We start from the raw sequence: 24,149 nt of genomic DNA, 5'->3' as shown, positions 1-24,149 counted from the left end.
AATGTCTGAAATTACCTTTATAGAAAAAAACATATGTATTTCATTCGTTAAAATGTTAAAAAATATTTTTTAAATTAATGACCAAATAATGAAGATAAAGCAGCCGATAAGAGAGCCCTGAATAGATTGGGAACTCCTTCAATACTCTTTAAAGCCTGCGTGAAATGAAAAATATCACTTCTAATTGATTGACACGGCTTGTAGCATTCATTACAAATGATTTATCCGTGCACATCATTATTTTTTTTATTCATTTGCACTTGTAATCTTTAATCAAAAACTTGAACAACCTCCTCTCGAAACGATCTCTCTTCGCTTATGATCACGAGCAATGGCGCGAGGGCGGGGCTGCAATGACTGACAGGTTGCAAACTGGATTACAAATCTGACTCCATTTTGTTGGCAACACACAACTTTTAACGATCCCATCAGTACTCGATGAGTTTACTCATTTCAGAAGTTGTTTAACTCGGATGTACGGAAGAAAAAAAACAATCGCTACTTCCGTTTCGTGTCGACTTCATGAGACCTCCAGGCTTATAAAATGCCAAGAGAAAGATTTGGCAAATCTTTGGCGCAATATCATAGTAGTGCTATTTTTGTCCAGAAAACTAGGAGTGCACATGTCATGTTGACGTTATACAACAGTTAGGCTAATTAAATATGAAGACAACATTGTCTTTTTTCCTAATTTTTCAACGAAGATATGTAAAAGTATAAAGCCTCAGGAGAAGTGTTGCGTGTCTCTGAGGAACACACGGCGTGGTTTCGTTTCTAAATGACATTCCTTGAGAGAATCAGTTGGGTGAATCAATAATCAGTGGATCTATAAGTCATTTACTGCATTCCTGAACCAATTCAGTGAATCTAATGAATTAATGGCATTTATACCGTCCCCAACCTATTGGCAGTTTTTAATTCTTCAAAAAAAAAAGTAAATAATAACTACTAATAAATTGGTGATAGTTTGCCCCCCCAAAAATTCATCTTATTTACATTTACTAACCCTTATGTCGTTTCAAACTTGAATTACTGTTTCTTTGGGGAAAAGGAAGATACTTCTTTAGAATGTTAGTAACCAAACTGTTTTGGTCTTTAATTATAATAGTTCAGCTTCTGAAAAAAACAAAATGATGGCCGTTTTATCTTCTGAACATCTGAAGCTACTTTCTGTATTGTCTTCTTATGGCGTTAAATTATATTTTGGCCCCAAATGTGATGTGTGATTAAAGGCTAAAATACTTTAATGCTTAAACTTCACCCAAAAATGAAAATTCTGTCATTATTTACTCACCTTTCAGTTGTTCCAGATCTGTATAAATGTCTTTGTTCTGAACACAAAAGAAGATATTTTGAAGAATGTAGGACAGCAAACAGTTCTGGGGCACTTTTGACTACCGTTGTATTTTTCCTACTATGGGAGTCAATGGGGGTCTAAATCTGCATTCGTCCAAATATCTTTCTCTGCGTTCATCAGAACGAACAACTCGAGGGAGAGCAAATGATGACAGAATTTTCATTTCTGTTTGAAGTATGGCTTTAATGAAGTAGTATGACTCATAGTTTTCTGCTTTAGTTTGCTTTGGAATATGTCTAAAGACCGCAGATGTTTACACTCCAAAAAAAGTTCTGTGTTGTTTCAACCCATGTTTGGGTCAAATATGGATATGGATTATTTAATCCGACGGGTGGATTCGTTCATATTTTACCCAACCCAACATTTTAGTGTACATAGGACATTGCTGCATACGTTCCCTGGTTTCTCACCTCTTTCAAAAACTTCTGAAACTAAACACAGTCACTGAAGACGATGACGCGACAGCGTAACCCAAATGGGTTAAAAACCATGACCCCCTATAGTGTACTGATAAAACATTTGTTTTACACACTGTGGTCAGGATCGTCCCACACGTGGACCTTAATGACATCTGGAGACAAGAAAATGTGGTCCAACACTTCACTTCACACCTAGAAACAGATGGCTTTGCACTTCTCCCCTCCGGCAGACCTTACAGATCTCGATTCCTTTTTAATCGTTTTATGTACCAAGAGCTTAAAAAACCACAACAGGTTCCTCGTGCGCTTGCACACTCGGCCAATAAAGCAGCTTCTGATTGTGGCGTGTGATGGGTGCTGTGGCTTGTTGACTCAAAAGAGCTTCAACCCCCAAAGATTTGTCATGCTTTCAAAGATGTGTGTATTAAAATAGTTGCTTTAAATATCTGCTAAATATGTACATTGACAATGCGATTCTGTTACTTTAGAAGGCGATTCGTAAAACGAGCACTACAGTAAATCATGCTGTACATGGACATGACACACAGTTCCAGATGTGGTGTTGCCCGGCTGTTTTAATGGACACCATGTGGTTTGAGTTAACTCCAGTCCGAGGGGGTGGAGGGCTGTTCGCCATCAGGTTTTTGTCGTTTTGAAAAAGAGGGTTTGTGGTGTTCGACTAGTGTTGAACCACGTCGAGTTTTCCGATTAGATCAGGTAGACAACGTTGAACTCAGGAGTTCGAGTTGAGAAGACGTCTCTGCAACTTGAGCGTTGCTTCTTATATTCATTCTAGTCTTTAGTGACAAAAGCAAACAAGCACAGGTTGATAAATGCAGCAGTTACTGGTGGAGAAAGCCATGACTGCAGACAGCAGCAATGGACTGAACAACAAGAGCGACGGCAAAGACTACAGAAGAAATAGGCTGATGGTCGGTCTGGACCTTTTCTGTCTGTTTCTAGGTAAGTCATTCACTTTGGGTTTTACAAAGGTAGTGTTTTTGAAGAGATGCATATAGTGTTCTTTACAGTTTGGGCCTTATTTTGGGGTTAAACTCAGCTCCACTGTTGATGTTTTGGATGACTGTTGAGCGGTTCAAGCTTTGCCGAATACATTTTCATAATGATGTAATAATAATTGCCTGAGGCAAAACATGAGTCTCCGAGACTTAAATGTCAGATTCCAGGTATGCTCTGATGACTTGGGCTTGTAAATACAATACTCCAGCATCCTGGTTTGCACGAGGAAATGAACATCTTGTATAGTTTGGGCAATTGTTTATTTTGATCATTGTTAACACTTTTGAAGTCTGTAGGTTTTAGAAAAGTGACATTTTCTTATTGTTAAACCATCTAAAGAATGACTATGCAGGTGATTTGACATTGTATTGATTTGTGCTTATTGGTAAAAGAGATACTTATAATGAAATATAAAAACAAATTTCTCAAATGACAACTTTTTAGCAAAATAACTCTTTTTATCATGTATTGACTAAAGCGAGATGAAAATGCATAGACATTTAGTCGACTAAACAAAAACAGGACACGGATGACTAAATAAAGATCAAAACTAAGAAGTCTATTCATCGTGGGACTAAAGCTAAATCGAAGACTAAAATAAAAAATAGCTGACATTAGAATGAAGAATATAACTCACGGGATAAGAATTTAAATATGAATATCAACTTTTACAGGCACAGTCAGAAACTACAAACTGCCCGTCCTGCCCATGCTCCCGTTTTTCACTTAGTCTTTATTTTTCCACATTTCTTACATACCTCACGAGTCTTGCTTTGACATCTGCTTCCTTTCTCCATTCAGCACTCCGATGTTTATACGGTGCGAGTGAAATGTGAGATTCAAATTCCTTCCCTTAAACTCATGAGATCTTAGTTTTTACAGGTGTCAAAACATGAATTTCCTTTATGGTTTCTAACGAAAAAGAATCACTGTAAAAGAAAAATCTAGCGACTGGAAACACACATTCCTCATCATTTTTTCAGTGGGCTCAGTTGCCGTTCATACATTTATCACTGTGGCAACAGAGAGGTCAAAATATTTGTACAGTATTTTGTTCAAAATGAAACACTTACATAATTTTACGATTTGAACTCTAGTGCTCTGGAATGATAAATACTCGTGGCTAATTGGTGTAATTATACAATCATTTCCTGTAATATTCTGTAAAAATGTAAATATCTAAGGAAAAACACCATTTGGTGACTCAGACAGCATATTAAAATCCCCGTGAACCGGAAGTTACGATCGTTTCCGAGTGAAAATGAGTGGGCGTGGCTTGCGTGTTTCACTGCGAATTGATTGGATGTGTAAAAACAGCTGTTGCATTGGATTTGAAATGAAGGTGGCAGCAGACTGACAGTTGAAGGGGAGGAGTTAACGGATGCTCCGCCCAAGCCGTCTAAATAACGTCATTTGAGATGGATAGTCATAACAGGAAGGAAGTGCATTTTTAGATTTTAACTGAAGATTATGAGGGTACATGAGTTTTAAAAAGAAAATGACCCACATTGATAAGCTGTTTCCTATAAACGCTGCAATATTTCATGAAAAAATAAGATTTGTCATTTTTTATTTCACTGGGACTTTAAATCATGTTAAGATTCCAAAATGCCAAGGTTTTGGTTTTATTTCTAAACCAAAGTTAGTGCAAAAAGTTGCTCCGGACTGCACCACGCGTGCAGGTTGCATTTGAATTGATTGGAGACATTTAGCTCGACACTCAAATGTGAACGCTTATTACCTCTTGTGTGAACCACATTCTTTGGACATTTCCTAATTTTACATGCATTTCCTAACATCTTTGGTTCCTGAAGGGCTCTTTTGTCACTGTAAAATTGTCAGTCATATTTTACCAGCAAACCCCCTCTTCTGACCATGTCTTTCTCTGTTTGCCTGTAGCTGCCCTGCCCTTTCTCATCATAGAGTCTGGTGCTGTGAAGCCCTACAGACGCGGCTTCTATTGTTCAGATGAATCCATCAAATATCCCGCCAAACACAGAGACACGATCAGCGATGGCGTTCTCTCAGCTGTCGGCATGCTCATAGTCATTCTCTCCGTAAGTCTGTTTCTCTGCGTGTGTGCTCACACATTTACACTTTTGGGACTTATTTTTGTCTAGATTAAAATATGATTGTGCCAACATATTTCTTCATGTTTAAAAACTATCTCTGGGTGAGAGAAAAAAAGCTGCTTGATAAAATGACAAGTGAAGATTTCTGCAAACTCTACAAAAGGCGACTACGCTGAAGATGATAAAATATCCCATCGTTTGGAGGAAAGAACGAATGTGTAATTCAGAGATTAGTCTTTTAAGTGACATTTAAAAATGTCTGAATGGCATCGCATCAAATAAACAAAATGTCAAACCAATTGGAATTTACTGAAATAAAGCATTCTTTAAAGAAAAAGCATTTCACAAAAATAATTCGGTTTTTTTTTCAATCGTAGGTCTTTCTCAAAATGAAATCATTTATTTTAATGCGTCCACTTAAACTCACCAGCTGAAAAAGACAGAGAAAATGCAAATGATGTTGTCTCATTATAATCAATGAGATTGAATTATTCAATTGAAACACAATCAGGAAAGCAATATTTCTCAGATTCACGATGCTTTGCATTGAGGCTGTGTCTATTCTAATACTGTATTCACATTTTCCACTTCCTGTTTGGTAGACAATAGGGCTGCGTCCGAAATGTCCTACTTCCATACTATATAGTAGGCGAAAATGAGTATGAGTCATGAATAGTATGTTCGATACCTCAGTATGCAAAAAACAGTAGGCGAGAAATACCCGCATGGTGTACTACTTCTGCCAAGATTCATGAGTGTGGATCGGATGGACACTTCTCTATCCCATGATGCCACGGAAGCTAATAAATATAGCGGAAAACTTTAAGGCAGACGTTTGTTTTTAATGTAAGTGCAAATAAACGAATTTCTCGTGACTAAATCATGTTTTTATCAACGCTCACGTGTAGGTTGTTGTTAATACGTCATAGGTCAAAGAGCATACGGGTCACATGACCATAAAACATGGCAGACGCAGTGTGTCCCAAATGTATACATACTACTCCCACTCATACTATACAGAACATACTGTTTTAACGGCCGATAGGTGGGTACTTATTCACATTCAGTACGTACTGTCACAGTATGCCATTTCCCACGCAGCCTAGTTGTGTCCCAAATGACATACTATACACTATGCACTATGTACTCAACCATCTAGTGTATGAATTTAAGAAGGATAGTGTCGTCCCAAATGGAATACTTAACGGTTTTATACTAACCGGAAGTATATGCGGTTTCCCAGACAAGCGCAAATGACGTCAATCGCACAATTTGTACATCGTACATTTAATGTAAGTTCCATATGTTTCGCCCCGCATGACTTCAGTCACCACCAGATCGAAGCGTAATGATCTTGCAGGAGAGTTTTGCTCGAGCAGTGTCTGATAGTCCCTTCTGCTGCGTAAGTGAAATTGCGACCGTTGAAGTCCCCGTGAACAGGAAGTTGCGATCGTTTTTACTTCCGTATTCGGACACATTTCCGAGTGAAAAGGAATTTCAAAAGAGAAAATGAGTGGGCGTGGCTTGCGTGTTTCCCTGCGAATTGATTGGATGTGTAAAAACAGCTGTTGCATTGATTTTGAAATGAAGCTGGCAGCAGACTGACAGTTGAAGGGGAGGAGTTAACGGATGCTCCGCCCAAGCTGTCTAATTTACGTCATTTGAGATGGATAGTCATTACAGGAAGGAAGTGCATTTTCTGATTTTAACTGAAGATTATGAGGGCACATGAGTTTTAAAAAGAAAATGACCCACATTGATAAAGTATTTACAATAAACGCTGCAATATTTCATGAAAAAATAAGAATTGTGATTTTTTATTTCACTGGGACTTTAAGCGCATGCATATTTTCAGTTGCGTCATCCGGGTACTTAAAGTGCACTTCTTTATTGAGCATTTTCAATGTGGACGCAGTACTACTCACACTATTTATACTACAAAATGGCGTAGAACTGCTGGCCCCACTGCTCCGGGTGTACGTGTGTTCACGACTTGCATTTTGTGTATGGGTCACCATACCTGACAAATACTGTAGGTCACTTTCACTATCACTTTTCAGAATAGTGCACGATTTGGGACGCACCTCTTCTCTTAGGTGTCCCAATACATTTGAAAAAAGATTCGTCCAATAGGCAATTTATTTCTGCTAGACATCACATTTCTGCCCTATCACGTCCCCAGATCACAATAGGCGAGAGCTACAGAATTCGCTTCCTTCGTAAAAGCTCCGTCACGTTTGTGGGGAACCCGTACATCTCTGCTCTCTACAAGCAAGTCGGTGTGTTCGTGTTTGGCTGTGCAGTCAGTCAGTCCTGCACAGACATCGCCAAAGTCTCCGTGGGCCGCTTACGACCTCACTTCCTAGATGTGTGCCAGCCGGATTTAGCCTCCGTCAACTGTTCATTGGGTTACATCACTGAATACAGATGCACAGGAGATGACGGCAAAGTTCAGGAAGCCAGGTATGATTTTACATTCTTATTCGATGGGGGTGAGGAGGGTACAGCGGCCCTATGGGCCTGGAAGTACTGAAATATGCATGCTTGTTTATTAGATACTGTCTGCTGACAAATAATGCTAGAGATTCTAGAAGCTCCTCTTCTGTATTGCTTTTCAATTGATTTGGCTGATTGAAATAAATGCGTACAAATGCACTCTTAAAAGGGATGTGTTCGTTTTAAAACATGATGGCCCGGTTTCAAAGACACGGATTAGCTTTAGCCAGGACTACGCCTTAGTTTACTTAAGATATTTATGTCGTTTTCATAAAAATGCCTTAGAAGAATACATGATTGGTGTGCGTCTTGACACAAAACAATGCCACCGATATATTTTAAGATATTCCAGGGCAACTTACATTCAGTTAAGACAGGTCACACATTTATTTTAGGCTGGGACTCGCTGTTTGGTCAACAACATTTTTCGAAATATCTTCTTTTGTATTCTGCAGAAGAAAGAAAGTCGTTTGAAATGACAAGAGGGTTCATTAATGTTGATAGAATTTTCATTTTGGGGTGAACTGTCACTTTAAGCCTTGTCTATGAAACAGGGCCTATGTGTTCTGTTTAATTATACATTTTGTGTTGACTTTTAACACAAGTTGTGTTAAAAGCAGTGTTGGGTGTAACTAGTTACTAAGTAATTAGTTACTGTAATTTAATTACTTTTCCCTTGAAAAAGTAAAGTAAGGGATTACTCTTATTTTTCTGTAATTTAATTACAGTTACTATTGATGTAATTAAACTAAATACTTTGTGTAATATATGTGTGTGCAATAGTGGAATTGACATCAAAATTCAAAGTCTAACTTTAAAATCCATGCTTTAATGTATAATTCTCACATTTGTAATACTTTAGTCAGTTAATAAGAGTATTTTATGTAGTTTAATATTATTTATTTGAATGAATTAAAAGAGCCGTTTCATGCCTATCCTTGAATCACTGAACTAATCAAGGTTGATGTAGGATATAGAAAGTAATGAGTAATAAGTAACTAAATACTTTTTGGAGAGAGTAATTTGTACAGTAATCTAATTACACTATTGAATATGTAATTAGTAACTAGTAATTAATTACTTTTTGAGAGTAACTTACCCAACATTGGTTAAAAGTAACGCGAAACTTGTTGTCCCAGAAAATAACACAGAGTACTTTGATCGTTAACAGGAAATCCTTCTTTTCTGGCCACGCCTCCTTCTCCATGTACACAATGCTGTATTTAGTAGTAAGTATAAGTGCACGACATGTCTCATTTTATCCCCCAAATGACTGTACTGTCGTTCATGATAACATTTCTCTGTAAGTGTGGATCTCTAATATTTTTGCACCCGTGCAGTTGTACCTGCAGTCCCGGTTATCCTGGCGAGCGGCTCGTGTTCTCAGACCGCTCCTCCAGTTCACCCTGCTCATGATGGCGTTTTACACCGGCCTGTCACGTGTCTCCGATCACAAGCATCACCCCACTGACATACTCGCAGGCTTTGCTCAGGGAGCTCTTGTGGCGTACTGCACTGTAAGAATACTCACAACACTCTTTACGTTTCTCTAATGCATATGGCTTTTGGTCCTGTTTTGGCCTTAATACAACACTGTAAAATAAAATCCCTAAAAAAATGGAAATGTTCTGTAAGCTGGAGAAACGGAAATGTACCGTAAAATATTTTTTCCCTGTAAAATCACAGGATAGAAGGATATAGAGTAAATTGTTTTCCCCGTTTTTCTTGTAAATTTGTTGTCTTTTTCTGTAATTTTCCAGCTTTTGACCGTATTTCAAAAATAAACTGTAAAAAAAGAAATCTTGTTAAAAAAACAGAAATTTTCTGGCAGATGGGGCTCCAGAAATAACCTGTAAAATAACGTTCCCCCTGTTTTTCTTGTAAATTTGTGGTCTGTAATTTTACGTTCTTTCACCGTATTTCAAAAATACATAAAAATCTTTTAAAAAACAGTAACATTCTGTTTTTTCACATTTTATGGGGAAAATCAGTAAAAACAACAGAAAAATTCTGTACAATTACGGTGAATATTAATTTTGACTTACAATGTGTAAATATTTGTCTGACACTGTCTGTAATTTCTTGTCATTTCTAGATGTTTTACGTGTCGGACCTCTTCAGGTCAAAAGGCAGGAGCTCTTCTCCGTCGACCGCCACCAGAAAGATAGACCGTCTATCACCTGTGGACATAAGGGAACGGAGCAACCATCTCTCTACAGCGTGAGGATTCAGTCAGTGGACTGAACACATGTAACTTTGACACCACTATGTAATCCACATTACATGCAAAACTGTCTGTGTGTTATAAACACAGACGTGACTGACATGATACCTCATGATTATGCATCATATGCTCGTAAACTTTCCTCTTTTTTTAAACAAATTCCTGTGCCTCTGGAAGGATGATTAGTTCTATTAAACAAATGACTGTTACTTATACAACAACCTAAAAAAAGGTTTAAATGTTAATGGTTAAAACTGTGCAGCTGTCCAGTGCTCTGTTGTTAAATGTGTAGTTTTGTGTGTTAGTGTGTAGAATGCTAGAAGTGTGTTAATAAGCAGCTCTTTGTTAAATGGACAGGTTGATTTTTTTACAGAACCTCCTTCTGCCGGATGGAAGGAACCGCAAGGGTGGAATGTATTATTTTTAATCTAATGCCACAATTTAACTCTCTGTACTTTTGTGTGACAAAGTCTTGATTTAAAAATACAGAAAGACAACTTGCATTAAGGTTTGTGTTTTCTTTGTACGTTAAGTGTGGCATCTTTAGACGGTTTCATCTTAACATCATAAAGAAACGTTACTGCGCGTGCGCACTTTTGTGACCCCACCTTAACTTCCGGTACACATTCACAAACAATAGAGCGCCTGTAGATTATTTCTGATAACAATCAAAAGAAACCCAGAAGAAGCGTCACTCGTCTAAACTTGTCTCACCATTAGTTTGAATTTAGACTGCGATACCAAGCTCAACCGCTAGATGTCAGTGAACCATACGGTTTCTTAAAATGCAGCAAACTACAGGACCCATTCAACAAATTGTTTATTTAATCAATTGAACATACAACAAAATTCAACAAAACGTTTATTTAATGCAATTATTGTACAATAAAACAATAATATAAATGAATATTAACATAAATAAAATCAAATAAAAATAGCTATATTATCAGACACTGGCCAGTCTATATACTGTACGTGGCCACTAATATGTGAGTTTATCACCAAAAGATCAAAACTGTGCTGTTAAACAATGTCATTTGAATGTTGTATAAAACAAAATTGAATTTAAGTCTTAAAACATATTCCCACGTATAAATTTACTTTATGTACTGGGTCACTATAACATATAGGTTATACTTGTTTTAATGTTCAGCCGTGATTTCTATAAGAAATTCTGTTTAGGGAAGAGATGTGTCAGTCGACCATGAAATCTATTTGTCCAGTGTTAGGAGTACTCGTTTGACCCCTCTCCTACACTAATATTTCTGGCACATAAGGAGTCAAGTTAACAAAGTGAAATCTGGCATAGCTCTCTCCCACTTTCTCCTTCACTATAAACCTCAACAGAACTTATGATAGGTACTGTACCTATAAACACACACGTGTGGTGTCTAATCCAAACAAAGGAAAGCTGGTTACTCTAGAAAACATTTTTGAAAGTGACTTTCGCCCTGGTGATGTTTTACTTGGAACTGTAGACACTGAAACGCCACTGAAAAGTGTCACTTCCACCCGCATTAATGCATTCCCAGACTCATGGGCTTCAAATGCAAATAAACTGTGTCACATTTTTACAGCTTTGCATTTGGTCAGATGGCTTAAGACGAAAGAGTTGAAAAAGGAAAATGATGAAAATGTTTAAGATTATAGTCTTATATGTCTTAACTAACACTATAAGCACAAGTTTTAAGGCTGAATGCGTAAGCCTTTATTGCAAATAGTACATTTTCTAGGGTGAACATACAGTATATTAGGTAGTCATTCGTTCACAGGTTATATTTTAGTTAAAGAATGTAAAATATAAATGTCATGATGCCACTTTCAAATCACCTGGCACGGAGTAAGTTTTTAACTATAAGAGAGGTGTTTGATATCGTAGATGGCTGCTGTACCTTCAGTGTAAAAAATAAACATAATTTTACTGATTTTTTCAGTTATTTTTTACAGATTTTCCACATAAAATCTCAAACATTACAGATTTTGATGTATTTTGAAATACGGTAAAAAAAAAAAAACCCCATAAAATTACAGAAAAAGACAGCAAATTTACAAGAAAAACAGGGAAAACAACTTTTTATATATTCTTAAATCCTGTAATTTTACAGGAACAAAATGTTATTTTACGGTATATATATATCAAATTTCTATTTTTTTTACTGTTCTTTTTCTACAGTGTTCAGTCATGAACCATTTCAAACAAAAATGTCTCCTAAAGGAAAATAATCTGAAACATGGGAATGATTTTGAAGACTTCATTCAAACACTGGGTCCATTTTCTTAACTTTTTTTGTCGCTAAAGAATTCACTCAAATGACCTCCATATGTCTGAGAGCGGCTCTCCTGGGAGCAGACGGGAAGTGAAATACTGCTGACTGAACATAAACATTCATTTCAATGTGCGCGGCCCCTCTGCACATTTTTTGTGCTGTAATCGTGAGCTAGTACCTAGTTTGACAGACAATAGGTATTTAAGCCATTGACCCATCATTGTACCCTATGGGCTGGCCTTCTTTGTCCACGAGATGAAAAATGCATTGGTATTTAATGATCTACAAATCCATCTTAGGGTTGTTGCCATCATATCTTCGTGTTTTTATTCAATGGAAAAATGTTCTGATAATTGTTATACTCTTTCTGTACCATTTGCTCGAACTGAGCCGGGGGAAGTGTATGCTGCTCCATTTGACTGGAATTTTCTTCAATCGAAATTGAATTGACAAAATGTGGTGTCTTTGTGACATTTTAAACGAATTATTCGGAAACTGGAAGACGACTCAATGAGGTGTAATTGTTGTTAGTGTGATATTTTGTTTTGTTATGTGTTGTTTTTTTGTTGTGTACATTTGCGCTTGAAACTGACACTCCTGGTTAAATGAAGGTTAATAATAAGAAAAATTGTTATTTTCCAACCTGATCAGTCACTGCATCTTGACACAAGACAATTCAATCTTATTGCTAATGTTTCATTAATATCTGCATGAAATGAAACACACAAACACATTGTTTGTTCATATGCAATAGGTCTCTGAGACGTTTCCTGTCGGATGTCATGCAGACATCTGGAAGATGTTTATGATTTAGAATGTATGTAAAAACTGCCTTTTCTAAGATGCTTATCAGATCTTTGATGAATAATTTTTGAACTTGAACTTAAGCAATAAGCCTTGGTTTAGAGTGAATTTATAACAGCTAGGTGTTGTTAAGCCTTAAATGTCCCACAATGCTATGCGTGTGTGCTAACCCTAAGGTGATTGGTCGAGCAGAGTTGAGCTCGAAAAAATAAAACAGCAGCAGAGAAACCAGTTGGAGCACAATTTTGAATAGTTTAATTTTCACTTTCAGTAACTTTTGATTGGCAGCTACTCAGCTAGCTTTCGGGCTCAGCCAAAATGTGTTTTTTTTAATTATCTGCTATTTTTACTGTGGAATTAAGTTAGCTATCAATATAAAAATCCAACTTCCTGTTATAGCCTATGTATACATTTTAGATAATTATTTGTAAACGCATTGTGTCGTGACATTATCTGTTTATTTCCCTAATGCACGAATGTTCCGGCAGCTTTATGTCATATGAAGCACCCAGAAATGTGTATATGTGGTAACGACGGATATTAAACATATTAAACAACACACCCCGCCATTTTGGGGTGAAAGTGCTGTCGCGATGGCAATATCAGCTGGTTTAAAAAAAATATAAAGCTGAAATCCAACCTGAATGATGACAATACATGATGAGAAAACCTTTGCTCTCTAGAAACCATGTGAGTTCTCAAGTATTAGCATTATAAACACTTTATTAATACCAACAAATCGAGGACATACATCAGAAAAATGGGCAAACTTGAATGGAAAAAGCTAATGGTTCATATGGTATTGTAATGGAAACCATTTGAATTGGGTTTCTATTGTTTTTTCAGCGGTAATGCATCCTTGAAAAAAAAAAAACAATAGAAACCCAATAGAAATCAGAAATTGTAATGGTTACCATTATGAAGCATGAACCATTAGCTTTTTCTATTAAAACCATTACACAATACAAAAAGTTGTTGGTATTATTCCAATAGGATTTAACATTATTACCATTAAATCCATTCAATTATTGTTTTTTTTTAGCATGGTTCTATGAGATCATCATGTTTGTAGTGTGTTCCAGGGGATTAAAACGTACAATATGTGAAGAGTTGGGTCCAAAATGAGATCAATCAAACTGCATTTGGTTTGTTTTGATTTAAGCCATAATAACTAAAAAATGACAGCTAACTAACACAATAAAACACAATAAAGACATTATAGCATAATAAAAAACATGATTTTTGAAATATTATCTCATTTTGGTAAAAAAAATAGTAACTAATAATAGTAATATCAAATGTGTAAAGTTAAAGCTTAAAATGGAAACACTCAATAAAGATGGCTAAAAGGTAGGATTTCACAACTGATAACATATGAAAATATATGACAGTACAGCATTAACCGTAGGTGTCATAAAACTTACTGATAAGTTGCGCGTTTCTGTATGTCTGCGCATGCGCTTTTGTCCAGGTGGCTATTTCACTCCAAAATGGCTGCCGCGCTACTAGAGCGCCACCTAGTGGCTATTTACCAAAAAGCACCAGAGTTTCGCCTCTTGGTAGCTTCAGTCTTTGGTAATACTTACAATTGGATCACGTGAGGCACCTCAGCCAATCATATACTAGCCTCTGGTCTCATTTCCTGTGTTCCGAGGCCGAAGTCGTTACGCTTTTTTGGCTAAAGGTTGCAGGCTTTCAATCTAGTGGCTTTGATTATACTTCACTACAGCCAATGGCAGCTAACGTTAGAAAACCCACCAATGAAATCCGCCTTTACTTATATGCGGTGGCCAAATTGGGTATTTTAAAACCTAAAAATTCTACTTTTATTTCATCATTTCATCATTCTACTCCATTATTTAAAAAGAAGACACGTTTTTATAAATCTCGTTAAATATTTGAAAATACAATTATTTATTAATCATGTTGTTTATTAATGCGTACAGTAATAAACATTGTATGACTATATGAGAAATAATTGGCAACCCTAGATTACGGTCGCCTGTACGTACTTGACGACAGTCGCTATGAAGCTCTGCTCTGTTTTAAGAGCTAGCCTACTGAGACATAGGTTTCATTTCATTCGCATTTAGAGCACTCGTGCCGATGTACTGTGAAGAAAACGCTGCAGGAATGACAGGAATCGAGGGTGTTAAAACACCACACGCGACCATGAAGACAAATTCCAACTGTGATACTTCGGCAATGTGACAACAGTAAGTTAGCAGGTTTATTTTCCGACTTCTTCCGGCTGTTCGTTTGCGAATAACGTCACGAAACACAGCTTGTTATGCAGCAGTATTGCATTTTGTGTGCACCCGTGAATACCATCTAAATGCACTGCAGCACCAAGACTAGGCTGCGACATCGGATGGGATTCATCTAAAACGGTTTTTACAGGTTTGTCAGTATTATAATAATGCATGTATTTTTTGTGTTTAGTTATCATGGGTGTGCGTCAATGGACAGGAGGAAAGCGCTACTGAAGATCCTCAGTGTTGCCGAATGTGCTGCTGCTCAGCTGCTTTCACTGAAACACAGTCTGCGTCATGAGTTTACTGTACGTCATCTCATCTCACTGTTTATTTACACCTTCACTGATGTTGCTCAATCACACATCAGCAGTGTCGGGCAAGTTCCTCTGAAAAAGTCATTCATTACTAGTTACTAATTACATATTCAATCGTGTAATTAGATTACTGTACAAGTTACTCTCTTCAAAAAGTATTTAATGACTTATTACTAATTACTTTCTAAGTCCTACATCAACCTTGATTAGTTCAGTGATTCAAGGATAGACATGAAACGGCTCTTTTAATTCATTCAAATAAATAATATCAAATTACATTAAGTACTCTTATTAACTGATCAAAGTATTACAAATGTGAGAATTATACATTAAAGCACAGATTTTAAAGTTAGACTTTGAATTGTGATGTAAATTCCACTTTTGCATGCACGTATATTACACAAAGAATTTAGTTTAAAGGGGTCATATGGCGTGAACACGTGTTTTTCTGTGTCTTTGGTGTGTTATAAGTTGCCCATGCGTGTATTAGACACGTAAAATTGCAGAAATGAAAGTGTGGGAACAAAAGATGCATTCTATCTTAAAGCGAATGCTCACCCAGACCTGCCTGAAACGCCTCGTGTAGCCACACCCCCACAAATCTACATCAGTTGGTGGTCTGATTTGACTAAGACCGCCCACATGTATACGCAAGTAAGGTGGGCGTACCTGTCAGTACAATTGAAGAGGAACCTGATGTTCCAAATATGGTCAGAGGCGTTACATTTCCCTCACACGCTTGCAGTATTCCACCAATCACTACGCACTGGTGAACTGGCCAATCACAGCACACCTCGCTTTTCAGAGCCATGAGCTTTGTAAAACATCTGCACGTTTCAGAGAGGCGGAGCAAAGAGGAGATACAAACATGCACGGTGTGTGGAGAATACAGCGTTTATCAACCTTAAATCCTGTAGACACATTACATTACATCTAAAACAAACCATAATATTCCTTTTAGCCGTGTCATATGACCCCTTTAATTACGTCAGAAGTAACTAAATTTAAGTAATTAAATTACAGAAAAAATTAGAGTAATCCCTTACTTTACTTTTCAAAGGAAAAGTAATTAAATTACAGTAACTAATCACTTAGTAACTAGTTACACCCAACACTGCACGTCAGCCATATTGTGGTAAACAAGCTTTAGTTTCCTCCGACTGCTTGTTTGTTTGTTTTAAAGGGCTCCAGATCATCCAGCGAGCAGCGGTGTTCACAACAGAGAAGCATGTTGATGGAGAAGCTGGACACAATGAAACATCTGATCTCATCTGTCCATCAGCAGCTGAATGAACTCCACGATGAAGAGGTTTACCTGTACTTCATTACTTTCTATTAGAGGACGAATGACATGAGGAATGTGCAGAACAATTAAAGAATACATAAAAGATGTGCATCTGCAATAAACCGCAGAATATTGGTAGTGTGCACAGGCCCAAATACATTGTCACGTGGTGTTGAATACTGGGGTAATGGACGTGTTTGGGAGGTTTGCCAGTTGTTATAAACCGAATGTGCATTTGGAAAGATAAAAATGATTCTTCAATAGTTACAGAAAAGCATCTAATTGACCAGTTTGTGTTTTGCAGGCACGTTGGATAGACACAGAGAAACAGATAGAAGTTTTGCGAGAAAAGCTTGCACGGACTGAGAGTGATAATCAGGTAACATTAATATAATAATGATCCTCGATGATTGTCTTCCATAAAACCAGTGCTCAGTATTAATCTAATGTCAATTTCATAAATCTGATGACAGCCATTTTATGACTTTGTTTGATTTTGTTAAAGATTTGTGTAAATTTTTCTTTTTTTTTAAAATGTATGTACATGTATAACACTATACTTAATGTTATGTTACCTTTGCATTTAAATACAAAAAACAATTGTTAAGCCTAATGCGAGGGTGTTTCTCATGAATCTCTCTTTTGACGCCGTTTTCAGACTCTCTCTGTTTTTTTCATTATATTTAAAGTAGTGTAAACACTATCGTTGAGTTTTTCATTAGCTGTGTGAGCAAATGAGAATGCAAAAATATATTTGTGGTAGTCTCCTATTCACCGCTATAGAAGTTTACCCAAACTACGACGACCTCCGCTGCGGAGAAACCCGGAAACGTGAAAAAGGTGCATAGGGCGTGTGAATAACTGCTTGCATTTGTTTCTCAGAGCTTAAGATCATATTTGATTGAAAAAGAGAAAAAGTGTCAGGATTTGATGGCCGAGCAACATAAGGAAACGGTAAGTGTTAAGTTTTTCTAATTGTATTCATTTATTGGTTTCTTTTTAAAGGATTGTCAGCCATTACCTTATAGGTTATAAGTGCTAGTACACACGACACAAATATTCGATGATTAGATGCCGAAGAGCAACAGAAAGCGGTCTTTTTGTGGCCAACTGTGATGTATAAATGCAGTTTCATCTCTGCGCGTTTCCCAGGAGAACACCGAGTCGGGGATTCAGTTGTCCAAGTCAATTGAAGCTACGCGGGCACATCTACAGGCCCAACTTCAAAGCAAAGAGGAACAGAATGACCGTCTGAACGTCCAGCTGCTGGTGAGACCTACAGAACCATAGTTCTTTACAGGAGCTGAAGACATGACCATGAATCTGAAAGCAACACGCGCAGCTCCTTCTGTTGTTATGAAGAGATAGCTTCATATGGGTTTAGTAACTGGTGGGTGCTATTGTGGGTAGACACTGGAGCGGACCGTCACGCATCAGAGGCTGGAGCTGGATGGGTTGAGAGCGCAGATCTCCGCCGTGTCTGAGAGCTCACGTCAGGAGAAGGAGGCGCTGACGAAAGCCGCACGAGCTCATAAACGCAGAGCTGAACGCTTTGAGATGGCTGCGGAGAGATGCTACGGACAACTGAGAGAGAAGGTTTGTGGATCTTTTTCATGTGGGCCGTTCCAGCATTATGGATGTGCCAAAACTTGAACATGCCAAAACATAGAGTCCAGAGCTTTCTAAAAGAGGCAAAGATTTTCATCATGATGATGGTTTAAGCCAGTCTAGACGCTGTGTTATGCTGGATCAGTATGTGTGATGTCTGTTGAATGGTGGGACGCAGGGAGTCCGTCTGGCTCGGAGCGGAGCAGAGAGAGACGTGTGGCAGCAGCAGCAGCAGCACATCTCACAGGAAAGACTACAGCTGGACACACAGACAGCCGTGCTTAAAAAGTATCTTTCATCTCACGTACATTTATTAATCTGCAAATGTCTTGTAATAACATTTGCACCGTGAACGTGATTGCACAAACAATCACGTGATGTCTGTAAACGTGTCTGTAAATCTCTAGAAATTATCGAAGCGCTTCTTGTGTTAGTTGCTTGTGTTTTGACTGACTGCATAAAAGTGTGAGTGTGAATGTTATGACAGCGAAATCACAGCACTTACTGCAGAGCTGGACAGAAAGAGACGCACATCAAAGTCAGCCAGTGCAAACTTACTGAAGAAGCTGCAGAAAATCACTTCTGAAAACGATGAACTCAACCGAGAACACGCATCCCTCAAGGTGTGAGCTACTGTTGACCTCTAACCAGGGTTGCCAGATCTGTGTAACAAAACCCACCAAAGGCCAATCAAAAACTGCCCAAAATTCAAAACATGGCACTTCTACGCTTAAGATATGTTTTACATTGACTGTTATGCGTTACATACTGTATTTCTTCCTGAAAATTACTGTATAGTCATAATTTCATATTTTTATATGAGTAACTTATCACGAATGACAAAATCCTTTTACCTTTAACTTTTGGAATACAAATTTGCGGCAGCAACAGTTTTAAATTTGTCCAATTTTGCTGGAAAACCGGGGACATGGCAACCCTGCGTCTAACTTTGGTTGTTTCTGTCACGTAGCATATGAATATAATTAATAGTCCTGCTACCTGTTAAGACTTATGCATTAATGTCTGCTGTCATTTATGGACGGATGGGTCTTTAATCACACAGGCCTTCATTGCTGATACTGAACAGAAGCTGCAGATCGGTCAAGCTGCTCTCCAGGAACACAATGTGCTTGCAGAGGAGAGGAAACATCAAGCTGAACAGTACCAGCATCAGGTCAAAGCTTGCATCTTTACTCAGAAAACATATGTTCAACAGTCGTGTTTTATCAATAAACGTTTTATTTGACAGGTAGCAGAACTAAAGGCAGAAATCACAGAGCTGAAAATCAAGCTGAAGAACCTCCTTCAAGAAACTCGTGACACTAAAGAGGCGAGAGATGCTGAGATCATTCAGGTAACCTTGAAGAGACGTGGGCTCTGATTTAGGGGTGTAATGATATACTGTGGCGCGATTACAATAAACCGAAGGAAAACATTTCTGCGATTTACTATGTGTAGATATGTGGTTTGGTAAAATGACGGTTTTTGTCAAGAACGATATTTCTCCCAAATTTCAAATAAAAATATTCGTTCTATTTGCATGCATTGCAGAAAATGAAAACTGGAGAAACGGGTGAAAATCACGTGAAAGATGCTGTGTATTTTTGTCACACCTCAAATACTGCAAAGAAAACAAGTTCCGACTCCCTTTTAAGCAATGCAACAGTCATATTTCTACATGTATTTAGGAAAAGTTATTTAAATATATATTTTTCTCTGATTATCACAGTTTTCATGTGTCTTTTCATGCCGTCGGTCTTTCTCATTTCTGTTGGATGACTTTGTCACTCCTGAGGTTTGATTTCCTTGAAACTGGCCACAACACGTCTAGAAATGCTGATTTGAATTGATCATTTGCAGTGGTATGGCCATTCTTATTTTTACGGTATAACATCATGAATCCTGTTGGTTAATCTGCCAATACATGTTTTCCAAAACATCGTTAAATAAACATGTAATTAATATTGTGCATGTGTTCATGTGTGAGAAAGGTTGAACTTTAAGATTTAGAATCTGTGCGTTGGGTTGATGTGATGATCTCGCTCAGGTTCAGGAGGATCTGGAGAGACGTGTGCAGGAACTGCAGGTATATCCAGAGTTGCTGGCAGTCACCGAGCAGAAGCTCCAGCGCAGTCGAGAAGACCTGAGACGCTCCGAGCAGAGACGTGCGGACAAGACCGGGTCCATTAGACGGCTACAGGACACGGTGAGTGTTTGTCTTTGTTAAAGGGACAGTTCACCTGGAGATTAAAATCAGTTACTCGCCCTCTATGACTTTCTTCTGCAGAACACAAAAGAAGATATCTTGAAGAACGTTGGCAACGGCGGTACCCATTCACTTCTATTGTATGGACACCAACCAATGCAAGTCAATGGGTAGCGCTGGTGTTAGGTTACAGACATTCTTCAAAATATCTTCTGCTGAGGAAAGTGAAAAATCTTTGGGTTTTTTGGGTTAGCTATCACTTTAGTTGACTCGAGGTCGAGGTTACAGTCAAACTGTGCTGGGCACCTTCACCAGTAAAGTGATGTCCTTCATATGTGTTTTCTGCTTGTGATGAATAAAAATGTTTATATGTCATGTGTGTCAGAATCCTCAAACTGTTCTTGGTTACCAGGTAAACATGCAGATGGAGAAAATGAAGTCTTCATTGGAGATGAAAGAGTCAGTCAATGAAACAAACTCCCAACTGAAGCAGAAAGTGAATGGACTTCAGAAGTGAGTGTTTGAAAGTGTTGCTGAAACACTAAACATCACCCAAAGCATCTTTAAGCACTGAAACCGAACAAAGACATTGTTTTATGTGAACAGGACGTTATACAAATACACAAGGCTTCAATTCTTTCATTGTTGCAATTACACAATGTGTCCAAAAATTGCATGAATATATTTAACAACCACTTGCACAGTGTTGGATATTGTTTTGAAAATGGGTGGTTTCAATACACAGAAATGTTCTTTGCTGTCATTTTGTAGAAAGTTTGATCAGCCTTCATCTTCCACCAACATTTGATCACGAAGGTGCCAAAAATCTAATCGTCCTTTCTGTGTTCAGCATGGGAAATCTCCAGTGTAAGACCTACTGGGGTCTTCGCACATACAGTTTTCTCCTATTTGGCGCTGGTTTGTACGGTGTCTCTGAATTGTCAAACGCCTCCCAAAATGCTTGCTACGGATGCGTAAAACGCAGAAAATCGAACCCAGTCCGAATTTTTTTATGACGGATGAAAATTTTGGCGGCAGTGTGTAAATGTGATTGAGGTCGTATTTAATTTTTAACGTGCGGAAATTTCGTACGCAAATTTCGGACTCGATGTGCAATGGCCTTGTGTTGGCTTCGATACGATACCTAAATTAAATATTACGATACCAAAACGATACTGTGGGAAAAAACTAAACAAAAGGAATTGAATAATAGAAATGTCTTTTTATTTATTAATAAACACCCAGTATTTGCTGTTTAAACAAAAAATTAAATAAATATAAAAAAAGATTTTGTCAGCTGTCTGTCAAGCCATGTTTTAACAAAAATAAAATTATTGTTGCTGCTGAGCTTTAATGCTTTGTTTAAATAAACATGGGTTCACAACGGACAGAACATTAACATGAAAACTAGAACATGTTGCTATATTTTCACTCGCACTTATTTTCTAGAAAGTTCTTTGTCTATTTTCAGGTTCTTAGCAGGTGTTCCTCAGTCAGTCTAAAGCGTCTATGACTGCAAACGAAGCCAGATGTGCTAAACACACGTCTCTAGGCATCAGATGCAGCCATTTCCGATTTGTTTTGTTTTTGTTTCGCTGGACAAGACACTTGAGACACGGGTCAGGCCTACAGCCAGATGTAGATTACCAAAGCATGGTATCCAGGTATAATTCTCAAATGCCTTTTGTTGTCGTTAGTCCCCATTTCTCGGACACCGTTTCCTCCAGGACTTCGTGGAGACGGTCTATGATCCGAATATAAAGCTGAACATCCTAAACACCAGGACTGTGTTATATAATGGATTGTGACTCACGTATTAAGCAGTCTTAGACTCAACACACCTCTTTGCGGTAAATCACATTCATTTAAATGACATATGGCGACATGAGCAGAAAACTGATGTCATATGTGCTAACCTGTCGCTCTTAAAATTCTTTGAACAAGTCGGGGTGCCTGTCGGCAAGATGCTTTGCCAAGTTGGACGTGTTGCCTACCTTTGCTTGCGTTGTTTTGTAACATTTCTTACAGACGGGTTTTGTGATGTTTGTGGGCTTGCCCTGACTGTCAGCAACGTAAGCGAAGTAATGCCATATTTCACTTCGCGCGTCTACTTTGTCAACAAGCTGTGGGCGGTCGCGAAGAGCACCTGCATTTGCAGCCATGCCTCTAGTTTCATCACAATGATATCCCGAGAGGAAAAAACTATTTGTGCCGCACATTGAGTGACGTAGAAGCAGCGCGCTGCCCACACTTCCCCCTACTGGCAAACACTCGGAACTGCAGCTGTCATTCTCAAAGTACCGGTTCTTATAAAATGAGGAATGGTTTCGTTTTTTTAAAGCAGGGTATCGCGCAACCTTTCTAGTACCGGTGTATTGTGCAACACTATTAGGTGTTTAGATTAGGGTGTGTGGTGCATGACCATTACGATGCTGCTTGCAGCTATAGTGTATGTTCATTTCAAAGGAGGTTTATAGGGTTTGTGCACTTGCCCGTGTGTTTGAATGACAGGAGAATAGAGGAGGTGCTCTGTGAGAACAGGGAGCTCATCCACAGACTGACGGTTCAAGAGGAGGAGCTGAACTACAGCAGCAGACGACTACAACAGCGTTCAGATGAGGGTCAGACTCTCAACCAGCAGCTGCAGACGGCTCTCACGGACCTTAAACTGCAGGTAGAGCTGGGTGTGCTCGTCCACTGTCATCCTTATTTGTGTTCACGTTTAGACTGTGATGGATTTGTGCAGGTTTGTAAGGTGAAGGAGAAGACCTGTGGTAGAGAGAGTGTCCTGCAGGCCAAGCTCAAGCAACTAGAGGCCGAAAAAATGAGAAGAGAGAAAGAACTTCAGCAGCTCAAACAGATCAAGCTTTCTGTTAGTATCCATCTCTTCGTCTCTTTTGCCTTTAAGTCTGGTTTTATCACTGTAAATCCCTCTATTAAAGGGATAATTCAACCAAAAATGAACATTCTGTCATCATTTACTCACCTTCAGGTTGTTACAAATCTGTATAAATGTCTTTGTTCTGATGAACTCCGAGGAAAATATTTGGAAGAATGTCAGTAACCAAACAAATCTCATGCCAGTGTTTCCCCTACCATTACCTTATAGGGGGGCACCCCGCCCCTCCAACAGCACCCCCGCCCCCCTTGAAAATCAAGTTAATTTTATTTTCTATATAGCGCCATTTCTGTTTCTACATGGTCGCACGTTTACAATTCTCCTCGGCTCTCCGTATAGACTTCCACCCGATGCGTGCACACAGACACGTGCAAAGAACTATTGTCCGGACCTCCGCCGCAAAGAAAATATAGAGACCCGCACTCTTTTTGGGTGAACTATCCCTTTAACTCTTACTCTCAAATAAAGTCCGCTCTCTTTTCATCGTTGTGTTTTATTTTGTGTGAATTTTGACACGTGTTTGTACTCACCGGTTTATTGTTGTTTCGTACCCTTTAGAGTGAAAAGCAATATGAAGACCGACTTCGAGACTTGCAGCTGAGCCTGGAGCAATCTGAGAGCCACAAACAGAGCATTCGGAGCTATGTGGACTTTCTTAAAAATTCCTACTCAACGATTTTTGAGGAAGTTCTCACATCAACTTACTGCTACTTGAAATGACAACTCTTGGTGTATGTATGTGATGCATGAAAATTGAATTCTCATGCTACTTGCTTTCTCATATTTATTTAAAATAATAAATAAATACAGTATATAAATACAATAAATACCTATAATATACAGTATGTACTCTATATTGATTGTATTTTGTGGTCGTTCTCCTGGGCTCGTGTTGCATGTGTTGTGTAGGGAAGGGTTTGAAA

The 24,149-nt window shown here is 38.2% G+C and overlaps 2 protein-coding genes across 2 annotated transcripts; both read left to right on the top strand.

Annotated features, from left to right (window-relative positions):
- The first annotated feature begins 2,455 nt into the window (after nt 1–2,455).
- On the top strand, nt 2,456–10,062 carry LOC130553878 (phospholipid phosphatase 3-like). Its single transcript, XM_057333085.1, has 6 exons — nt 2,456–2,739; nt 4,696–4,853; nt 7,051–7,331; nt 8,536–8,593; nt 8,705–8,881; nt 9,460–10,062. Exons 1-6 carry the CDS (start codon nt 2,610–2,612, stop codon nt 9,586–9,588), a joined length of 933 nt encoding a protein of 310 aa, XP_057189068.1. The 5' UTR covers nt 2,456–2,609; the 3' UTR covers nt 9,589–10,062.
- Nucleotides 10,063–14,640: 4,578 nt separating this feature from the next.
- Nucleotides 14,641–24,088, top strand: LOC130553850 (outer dense fiber protein 2-like). The gene is made up of 16 exons (XM_057333030.1): nt 14,641–14,875; nt 15,102–15,219; nt 16,412–16,537; nt 16,818–16,892; nt 17,396–17,467; nt 17,666–17,782; nt 17,924–18,109; nt 18,300–18,409; nt 18,609–18,744; nt 19,185–19,295; nt 19,371–19,475; nt 20,169–20,327; nt 20,740–20,840; nt 22,839–23,001; nt 23,074–23,199; nt 23,785–24,088. Exons 2-16 carry the CDS (start codon nt 15,121–15,123, stop codon nt 23,944–23,946), a joined length of 1,848 nt encoding a protein of 615 aa, XP_057189013.1. The 5' UTR covers nt 14,641–14,875; nt 15,102–15,120; the 3' UTR covers nt 23,947–24,088.
- The last annotated feature ends 61 nt before the right edge of the window (nt 24,089–24,149 follow it).

The sequence above is a fragment of the Triplophysa rosa genome, linkage group LG5 (assembly GCF_024868665.1).
Source record: "Triplophysa rosa linkage group LG5, Trosa_1v2, whole genome shotgun sequence".
Classification (NCBI taxonomy): Eukaryota; Metazoa; Chordata; class Actinopteri; order Cypriniformes; family Nemacheilidae; genus Triplophysa; species Triplophysa rosa.
The sequence above is the reverse complement of the archived record's forward strand: the minus strand, read 5'-3'. Positions and strand labels throughout refer to the sequence as shown.